This window comes from Eimeria acervulina, genomic scaffold (assembly GCF_000499425.1).
Source record: "Eimeria acervulina Houghton genomic scaffold, Eah_scaff447, whole genome shotgun sequence".
Classification (NCBI taxonomy): Eukaryota; Apicomplexa; class Conoidasida; order Eucoccidiorida; family Eimeriidae; genus Eimeria; species Eimeria acervulina.
In genome coordinates this window covers 1-9700 of record NW_013549800.1, presented here as the reverse complement: position 1 = coordinate 9700, position 9700 = coordinate 1, and the positions used below count along the sequence as shown (strand labels likewise).

General features: G+C 49.2%; 1 protein-coding gene across 1 annotated transcript in view; it reads left to right on the top strand.

Annotated features, from left to right (window-relative positions):
• The window catches only part of EAH_00038820 (activating signal cointegrator 1 complex subunit 3, putative), a gene marked incomplete at both ends in the record, with an annotated part of 21030 nt that extends 11915 nt beyond the window's left edge, over positions 1–9115 (top strand). The window contains 16 exons of the mRNA XM_013395426.1: positions 518–900; positions 1215–1391; positions 1937–2002; positions 2370–2596; positions 2767–3273; positions 3523–3715; positions 4244–4423; positions 4654–4906; positions 5079–5211; positions 5421–5519; positions 5672–5759; positions 6379–6497; positions 7586–8090; positions 8355–8397; positions 8598–8659; positions 9062–9115. Of these exons, the coding sequence (XP_013250880.1) occupies positions 518–900; positions 1215–1391; positions 1937–2002; positions 2370–2596; positions 2767–3273; positions 3523–3715; positions 4244–4423; positions 4654–4906; positions 5079–5211; positions 5421–5519; positions 5672–5759; positions 6379–6497; positions 7586–8090; positions 8355–8397; positions 8598–8659; positions 9062–9115 (3089 nt within the window). The remainder of the gene's footprint in view (positions 1–517; positions 901–1214; positions 1392–1936; positions 2003–2369; positions 2597–2766; positions 3274–3522; positions 3716–4243; positions 4424–4653; positions 4907–5078; positions 5212–5420; positions 5520–5671; positions 5760–6378; positions 6498–7585; positions 8091–8354; positions 8398–8597; positions 8660–9061) is intronic.
• Between the last annotated feature and the right edge of the window lie 585 nt (positions 9116–9700).

Sequence of the window (9700 nt, the reverse complement as noted above, 5' to 3'; positions counted from 1 at the left end):
CAAAAATATTATAATAATAATAATAATAATAATAATAATAATAATAATAATAATAATAATAATATTATTATTATTATTATTATTATTATTATTATTATTAGATGTTGCTTATTTTAGGTATTTTGGGGAGATGAATGATGTAGGGTTCAACGGGGTGATGTTTGTTTGTTTGTTTGTCTATTTGTTTGTTTGTTTGTTTGTTTGTTTGTTTGTTTGTTCGTTTCTTTGTTTGTTTCTTTGTTTCTTTGTTTGTTTCTTTGTTTGTTTGTTTGCCTTGTCTGTTTGTTTTACTGTATATGCCTTTAGTGTGCATCTATTAAATATAGTTATTATGAGTCTAGATTATTAGTATTTAACATAGTTATTATATTTTAAATTATATTAATTTTAAATTATATTAATTTAAATCGACAGTGTTGTGCTGTTCATATTGCAGGTAGAGACAATGTACAGATATTTAGCGTATAGTGGTTTAGGAATTAGGGTTTAGGGTTTAGGGTTTGGGGTGTCTGCGCAGGGTTTGCTCAAAAGGCGTTTTGCCCGCGAATGGCAGCAATGAACAAACCTACATTTGATGCAATGATGACGCATGCAGTCGTAGAGGGCCCTGGAGACAGTCTCCTTGGGGAGAACCAGGGGGTGTACAGCACAGGCGGTTCCAGTAGTGCTGCTACTGCTCCTCCTCCTGCTGCTGCTCCAGCTGCTGCTCCTGCTGCTGCTGCTGCTGCAGCAGCAAGGCTGAGGCCCGTGCTTGTCTTCGTAGCCTCCAGGAGACAGACCCGACTCACTGCTCGTGAGTTAATTGCTCTGCAGCACATGCATGATGGTAGCGTCGCTTTTCTTTGTCTACACACTGAGGAGCAGCAAACGGAGTTCGCTAAGGCGCTCAAACAAGTCAAAGTAAGCCCCCAAACCCTAAACCCTAAACCCCACCACGGACCAGCTCTAGATGCCTTCTCTGCTTCCACTCACTTCCTTCAGTAGACTGCCCTCCCGTTGGGGGGCTGTCAGCAGCGGTTATAGATCTAGGGATTAGGGTTTAGGGTTTAGGGTTTGGGATTTAGGGTGTAGAGTCTTTGGCTTGGTGTTTAGGGTTTAGAATTTGCGGTGGAGGACGGGGGTGAGGTGTTTTGGTGACGGTATTAAAAGGTTTGGTGCCTAGGGTTTAGGGTTTAGGGTTTAGGGTTTAGGGTTTAGGGTTTGTGTGCATGCAGGACTCGACTCTGCGTTCGGTGCTGCTGCACGGGGTGGCGATACACCACGCGGGGTTGGCGCCTTCAGATCGAAACATCGCTGCACATCTTTTTTCTCTCGGCTGTGTTCGGGTCTTAGTCGCTTCAGCAACTCTTGCCTGGGGTCTTAACTTACCCGCAAGACTCGTCGTCATCAAGGTATGTGCATGCATGCATGCACATGCATCCATCCATGCATACATGCATGCACTTGTGCATGCATGCATGCATGCACTTGTGCATGCGCACTTGCCTCAAACGTCCTTGCGTTCGGCTTGCAAAGCCCCTCTAAGAAGTGGTGCAGTCACCGAAGTTACCGACCGTCCTTAGAAGGCCAAGGTCTCATTCCTTATCTGTCCACAGTCTGCGCATGCACAAGTGCATGCGCAAGTGCATGCACTTGTGCATGCATGCATGGATGCACAAGTCAATGCATGCATGTCGTAACCCCCTCAGTGGCTGCAGGCACCAATGGTGAACGCTGCGTGTTTGAAGTGTAAATTTTAAGGGAGTTCATGCTACTGCTTAGGATCTGGCCTTGAGGGTTTAGGGTTTAGGGTTTAGGGTTCTGGCAGCAATAGCTCGAGGCCGTGCTTTCTGCTGCCGCCGTTGCTGCAGCAGCAGTACAAGCAGCAGCAGCAGAAGCAGCAGCAAAGGCAGCAGCAGCAAAGGATGAAGTTGGCGTTTGTCTTGTGCTGCTGCAGGGGACAGAATACTTTGATGGTAAAACAAAGCGCTATACAGACATGCCCGTCACTGACATCCTGCAGGTAAGCTCAACTCACTCGCATGCAGTGCTGAGGCTGCCTGTACACCTCAAGTTCCTGCCCAGTGAACGCATGCACGCGCATTCTTGCATGTATGCATGCATGTATGCATGCACGTTCACCACAGTGCATGCGCATACCTTGCTGGAAGGGCTCATGCATGCACGGAAGCACGGGGCTGCGAAGACACTGGTGCATGCATGCATCCATGTGCATGCATCCATGTATGCGCCAGTGTCTTCGCGACCCCGCATGCATGCATGCACGCATGCACAGGCTTTCAGTCAGGCATGCAAGCATGCATGCATTTGTGCATGCGTGCACAGATTCAAGAGTGTGTGTACATGTTTGTGTTTGTGTGTTTGTTCAGATGATTGGTCGCGCTGGGCGTCCTCAGTTTGACAGAGAGGCGGTGGCTGTGGTGTTATGTCAGGAAAGTAAAAAAGGGTTTTTAAAACGCTTTCTTTATTCTCCTTTTCCTGTTGAGTCTTGCCTTCACCTTTGTCTTCCGGAGCATCTCAATGCAGAGATCGTAGCTGGCACTATTCAAACCAAAAGCATGGCCGTCGATTACCTCAGCTGGACCTACTTCTTCAGGTACATCTTAGGGTTTAGGGTTTAGGGTTTAGGGTTTAAGGCGGTCACGGCGCTGTTGGTGTTTCGGGTTGCAGGCGGAGCGCTTACGGGCTGCCGTTGGGGGTTTGCCTGAGACTGTCTAGGGTTTAGGGTTTAGGGTTTAGGGTTTAGGGTTTGGGGTTGTTTATCAGGCGCTTGGCAGCGAATCCTGGGTACTACAGCTCGGAGTTGTTAGCTGAGGATTGCCGAGGGGGTGGCGCTGCAGCAGCAGAGCGGCGTCGGGCCTTTATAGCAAAGTTTGTAGACAGGCTTGTGAATTCTTCGTTAGATACTCTACTAGAGCTAGGGTGCATTTCGTTGCGTATGCCGGAGCCCTGGGAGCTGCCAGACGCAGCAGAAGCAGCAGCAACAGCAGCAGCAGCAGACGGAAAGGCGGCAGCAGCTGAGGGCCAGGAACCACCTCTCACGGGCTTCCGTCTCGTGCTGCAGCAGCAGCAGAAGGAGAAGGAGCAGCAGCGTCTATTTGAACCCATTATAGAGCCCACTGCTCTAGGAAGAATTGCTTCTTTTTATTACATAAACCCCAAGACAGCGAAACTAATTAAAGACAAAATGCAGCCAGAGGGGCCCCCCCTCTCCTTTATCGACATTCTAAGGCTCCTCACGGACTCAGAGGAATTCAGTCAAATGCCACTGAGGTCATGCTGCACACATTGCTGCTGCTGTTGCTGCTGCTGCTGCTGCTGCTGCTGTGAAAAATGTTGCTGTGAAGAGTGCTGCTGTTGTTGCTACTGCTGGTGCTGTTGGTGATGCGAGAAGTGCTGCTGTTGCTGCAGCAAGGCGGGTTACTGCTGTTGCTAATGCCGAATGTGCTGCCTTTGCGGGTATCGCTGCAGCTGCATGTGCTTCTGCTGTTGCTGCTGCTGCTTGTGTTGCTGGTGCTGCAGACACAACGAGGAGATTCACAACGCGCAGCTTGCTCGCATCTGTCCCTTACCCGTAGTGGGGGACAGCTACGATAGCCCTCATACAAAGACATTTTTGCTCCTGCAGGCTCGTTTGTTCAAGCGGCCTCTTCCTGTCACTGACTACTTAACTGACCTCAAGAGCGCGATGGACAACTCCATGCGTGTTATACAGGTCTTGCTGCTGCTGCTGCTCTTGCTGCTGCTGCTGGGTGCTGGGGCTGTCTGCTGCTGCTGCTGCTGGGCTGCTGAAGGTCTCGTCAGAGTGGTGCTGCAGCAGCAAGAGGCCGTGCTGCTGTTGCTGCTGCTGGGGGTGTTTTGCTAGGCCTCTTTGGATATGTTGAATAATAATATTAGTGCCGATGTTTATAATATATATATATATATATATATATATATTTATATTTTTTACTATATACATATGTGCATACCCATGTGTATATATGAATATGTGCATGGATATGCATGGGGATATACATATGTGTGTATGTATGCATGCGTAATCTGTGTATGTGTCTATACGTGTGTATGCATATATATATATATATATATATATATACATATATATATATATATATATTGTCGGTAGAGACACTCTGAGGCGACGCATGTGGGGTTTGGCGAGGCGAGGGTTCAGCCACCCAGTCTTTCTAATTAGGGTTTAGGGTTTAGGGTTTAGGTTTTATTGTATCTCTTTTTACAGGCCATGATTGACGTGGCAGCTGAGGAGGCGCAGCTGCAGTACGCGCTGTACACCATCCTGCTGCTGCAGTGTATACGCAGCTCTACGCATCCTGCACGCAGCAGTCTCTTCTGTCTTCCTCACATAACAGACGCAGCAGAAGCAGCGCTACAACAACAAGGAATCCTCTCCCTTGCCCACGTGAGCCCTGCTTTTGGCTTAGGGTTTAGGGTTTAGGGTTTAGGGTTTAGGGCTTAGGGTTTAGGGTTTAGGGCTTAGGGTTTAGGCTTTGGGCTTAGGCTCAAAGGAGTCGTGGATGATACGTCTGAAGCATGCAGAGTAAAACTGCACGGGCTGAGGGAGAGCTTTGGGTCCAGGGTTTAGGGTTTGGGGTTTTAGGGTCTAGGGTTTAGGGTTTTGTTGTCTCTCAGCTACTGGAGAACAAATCTGCGTCCCTCGCTTTAACTCGTGCTGGGCTGCAGCCAAGAGAAAGAGACGAAGTTTTGGCTTCTCTCTCTCGCATCCCTCGCATGCGCATGAGGTGGTTTCTTTTTGCTGCGGCAGCACCAGCAAACGCTGCTGCAACAGAAGCAACCGCAGCAGCAGATGCAGCAGATGCAGAAGCAGAACAGGAAGATGTCACCTTTACTCGCTTTGAACCCCAGGTTATCCGGGGACCCGACGGTACTTAGTGCCACTATTACTACTCTTACTAGTGCTGCTGTTGCTGCTGCTGTTGCTGCTGATCTCCTGCTGGCCCCTGGTGCTGCAGTTATGGCTGTGCACTAGCAAAATCATCTCGGTTAGCTTCTTCAGCTACTGCTGCTGCTGCTGCGTCTGCTGCTGTTTTCTTTAGGGGAGCCCACACGGGCTTATTTAGTTCCTGCAGGAGCGGATTTGCAGCTGGAGATACACCTGAGGGACTTGGGCCCTGTTGCAGGAGGGGCCTCCAACGGCAAGGCAGCAAACCCTGCCCCTCGGTCTAGCTGGTAGGGTTTAGGGTGTAGGGTTTAGGGTTTGAAGGATAGAGGCAATACAGCTTCCTTGTACCGGTATTTGTCGCAGTGTTGTATTGAGGGTTTTGTCTCAGAACGCGAGTTTTCACCTTGTTAAGGGTTTAGAGTTTGTGCTTTTAGGAGCTTGGGGTTTAGGGTTTAGGGTTTAGGGCTTAGGGTTTAGGGTTTGCTCTCGTGTGCAGGTTTGTTATTCTGGGAGACCCTGATGAGGCAGCAGATGAGTTGGTGGCGCTGCGCCGCGTGCGGATGCGTCCCTTCGGGCGCAGCAAATTAACACTTGAGTTCGTCTATTAGGGATTAGGGTTTAGGGTTTAGGGTTTAGTGTTTGGGGTTTGGGGCTCATCAGGATTGTTCTTCCTCGCAGGAAGGTTTACGATTTAGGGTTTAGGGTTTAGGTTTAGGGTTTAGGGTTTGCTGTACCTATTGCTCTCAGGTTTTCTGCACCGGAAGAGAAGGAGGAGATCTTCTCTCTTTCTCTTTATTTATGCAGCGACGCCTACATCGGCATAGATCAAGAAGATGTCTTGACATTTAAAACATACTAAACACCAAAACCCCGAGGAGGGGGCCCCCCTCGCGGGGGCCCCTTTTTGGGGGCCCCTTCTTGGGGGCTCAATCTTGGGGGCCCCTCTTTAAGGGCCCCTTCTTAAAGACCCCTTCTTGGGGGCCCCTCTTTGGGGCCCCCTTTTCTTGTTTTTTCCTTTGTGGCCGTTTCGGCCGAACAAAATGTTGAAATGAATTGTTAATAGATTTGTTAAAAGCTCCTGTCTTACCGAACAGAAACTGATTAGGGGCCCCGAGAGCAGGTAGCCTCGCATGCGTTGCTACGCATCCCACTGCGCTAAGCGTCTCTAGATACCCGTGTATGCAAACACATGCAAGCCCTCCATTCTGCATGCACCAACATTATAGACTATTGTTATATGCACACTTACAAGCCCCTTCTTCAGCAGCCTTCACGCAATCAGAAATACTTAGACCGAATAAAACCCTAAACAACAAAACGTGAATAACAATACTGCAAGGGAAAGCAGATGCAGTAGCGCCGTATATCTGAACTTGCAAGGCGGGTTTCTTGTTGCTTGGGAAGCTGGAGGCTGGGAAGCTGCCTACAATTGTCTACAGTTTCTGTGCATGCAGAAAACGGGGCTTTGTTGTGCTTGCATGCAAGGTTACCTCTCAGCATTAGTTGCAGGCGGCCCATACTGCTTCCTCTCTCCCCAAACTCTGTCTACTGAGCCACTGTGGTCAGAAGACCTGTAAGGGATTTGTATCTGCTTTCTATGAATTCTCATTTTAATTCCTTTGGCTTTAATGCAGCTTTTAACAGTCCTTAGGTAATATAGGGAGCTCCTCTTACGTACTCAGCTACCCTCTAGCAGTCTGATGTCTAGCGGTATCCAACTGTAGCAAACTGCAAGCAAATAATGTTAGCTAAGGCAACAAACACTATCAGGTTTTCTGCTTAGTTTGGAGAGTTTTGAAGTCTGGGGCTTAAGTTGGTTGGGTCTGGGCCTCTCAATGCTGAGGATGTTCATTGATTTTGCGGTGTATGTACACCTTGACTGTGCGAGGCAATCGAGAACCTCTTCTACAATGTTAAAGGCGGCGAAAGAGGCCCCCTCACAAGGGGAAGCTCTGTTGTTTCTCCCTTTATATTCGAATCAGTAATACAGATCGAGGCCTTGCGCAAGCCTTTAAGAAAGCAGTATAAATGTGTCCTGCTGCTGTTCATAAGCATCGCAGCAGCAGCAGGAGCAGCAGCAGCAACAATAACAACAAGAACAGTAATGTGAGGAATAGCAACAACAGCAGAAACAGCCGCAATACCTACAGCAAGGCCAACAGCAACAGCAGCAGCAGCAGCAGCAGCAGCAGGGCTGGGGCCCGCAGTGCCCTTGGGTAGAGGCCTTAGCGTTTGTTCCTGGGGCTTCTATGGGTTGTTAATTTGCTAAATTTGTATAAAATATACGTAATATTATTATATAAATGTTTAAGAACGTTTTTCTTCTTAAAGCTGCACATAACAGCCGCTCGAGCTGCTCCCAACTCCTCAGCAGAGGGGCCCCCTGTAGCCTTGCTTCATCTCTAAACCCTTAGGGGTTTTGTTTGGGAGCTCCTTCTGGGGTTTCATAGAATAAAAGGGATCATTTAAATAAGACGGAGGATTGCTAAGAGGGCCTTCAGCCCAGCGCAGCAGCCTGAGGCTCTCTCCCTGAAGCTGCTCCCCTTCATTGCAGCTTCCTGTTCCTGCTGATCTCGCTGCTGCCGTTACTGCTGTTGCTGCTGCTGCTGCAGGCCTTTAAGGCCTGCATTTTTTGATTTGGCTTCTCCCGCTGCTGCCCAGGGGCTGTTGCAGTAGCAACAGCCTGGGCGAGCCTCCTCCCTGTGACGAGCAGCAGCAGCAGCAAAAGCAGGAGGCACGCCGCTCACGGGCAGCAGCGGCAGAAGCAGCAGCGGCAGCAGCAGGAATAACAGGAGCAGCAGGAGCGCAAGACTGGTCTCATGTCGTGGGGAAGATGAGGGGCTTAAGGATCTTGTTGCTGCTGCATTTCCTGCTGCTGTTGGTGGCGCATGCAGCAGCAGCATCAGATGGATCTGAAGCGGAAGGGAGTATTGCAGCTGCATCTTCTTCAGTAGATGGAGACGATGGATTTGATGGAGAAGCAGGAGACAGCGATGTTGATGGCAGCAGCAGAGACACCCCGACTATGGAGACTGGGCAGCCTACGCTGCTGGACCTCATGCGTGCTGCCCGTCTTGAAAGAACTCTTATAAACAAGCCTAGAGGAAGAAAGACAGGCATTTCTGCTTATATTAATTCTACACAAATCATGGCTGTCATTGTCACTGTGATTGTCATCCTATATTGCATCCGGATACGCACCAGAAGATACACTCCAGATGTGCGACGAAGCTGTGGTTTAGGGTTTAGGGTTTTGGGGCTTAGTATAGGCTTTATTGTTTAAGAATCAAGAATTAAGACACCTGCTGTCACAGAGGCTTCAGCAGCTTCTCTTGTTTACCGGTTCGGCTCCTGCAGCTCATCTGCAGTGTTCGTATGCTTACGCTGCATCTGCTCTGCTGCTGCTGCTGCTGTTGCTGCTGCCTCGCAGGAGCTAACGCTGAAGATGTCTCGCCAGGCACGATGGTTTAAGCGTAAGTGCAGGAGGGGGGCTTGTATCCGGGGTGTATATGGAGCTGGGCATGCATACACCTCAGCGTGCATGCAGACACTGGGTTGGGATGTACGTGCAGCATGTGATTGTGGCGGTGTCTGCTGCGCATGCATGCAGATACTGGGTTGGGGTGCGCGTGCAGCATGTTCTTGTGTCTGTGTCTGCTGCGCATGCATGCAGCGCGATATGCGGCGTACACTGCAACGGATGGGCATATCTACGCGGTTACGTTGGACTTCAGGGTGAGGCTCGCGCTGCATGCAGCCCCAAAGTTGGCTGCATAAACCCGCCTTATGCCGGAGCGCATGACTGTGCATGCATGTGCTCGTAGTGCGTGTGTAGTTATATTAATGCATATGTGCATATCGAGGTGTATGTGTACACGTACATATATATACATATATATATAATGTATTTGTAGACGTAGATATGTACTGTATATATATATATAGAGGATGTGCCTGAAGGCTTTCTCCGTGCCACAGTGTCTGAACAGCAGCAGAAGAAGCTTGAGTCTTCATCGTTGTTGTTGGGTTCGTCTCTTTGTAGCTCCCGAGGCGTTCGTCTCCTTTGGCTGGCGTTGCTTGTTGCAGTATAGGGGTTTAGGGTTTAGGGTTAAGGGTTTAGGGTTTGTGTGTCTGCAGGGTTTGGAGCGCGTGGTGCTGCCCAAGAGGTACTCACAGCAAGTAAGCAGTTGAGCTGTTTGCTGTTCTCCCCCACACACGCGCACAAACCCTAAACCCTAAACCCCTATACTGCAGTTCATCTTCTCTTCTGTCTCCCTTCGCCGTTTATTTTTTTTCTTCTGTCTCCTTCCGCTCTCTTCTGGTTCCCTCTGGCTGTCTCCTAGGAGTATTATTTGTTTTTTCTTGTGTCTTCTTTCGCTGTCTCTATGTCTGGAGTGCTGGTGGGGCGGTTGGTGTATGCGGAAGCAGCGCGTCGCTGTCTCTTATTTGCATTTCGTTTGTGCTTGCTGATGTGTCTCCCCCTTATCTGTCTCCTCCTTATCTGTCTCCTCCCTTGTGGGTTTTGGGGCTTTCTGCGTTGTTTTGTGTTGGGGGGTCTCCTCCCGTTTCTGCTATAGCTTCTCAGACCTTCCCTTTCTGGTGTTTGTTTGTGTCTTTGTCTCTGTCTCTTCGGCTTGTCTGTCTCCTGTGTTGCTCTGTCTCCTCTGTTGCTTTGTCTGTTGCTGTGCTGCTGTGGAGCTATGGAGACTCTGTTTTGCATGCAAGGCTTTTGCGGCTGCAGGAAAAGGAAAATTTAATTGGTTTGTTTGAGCGCGC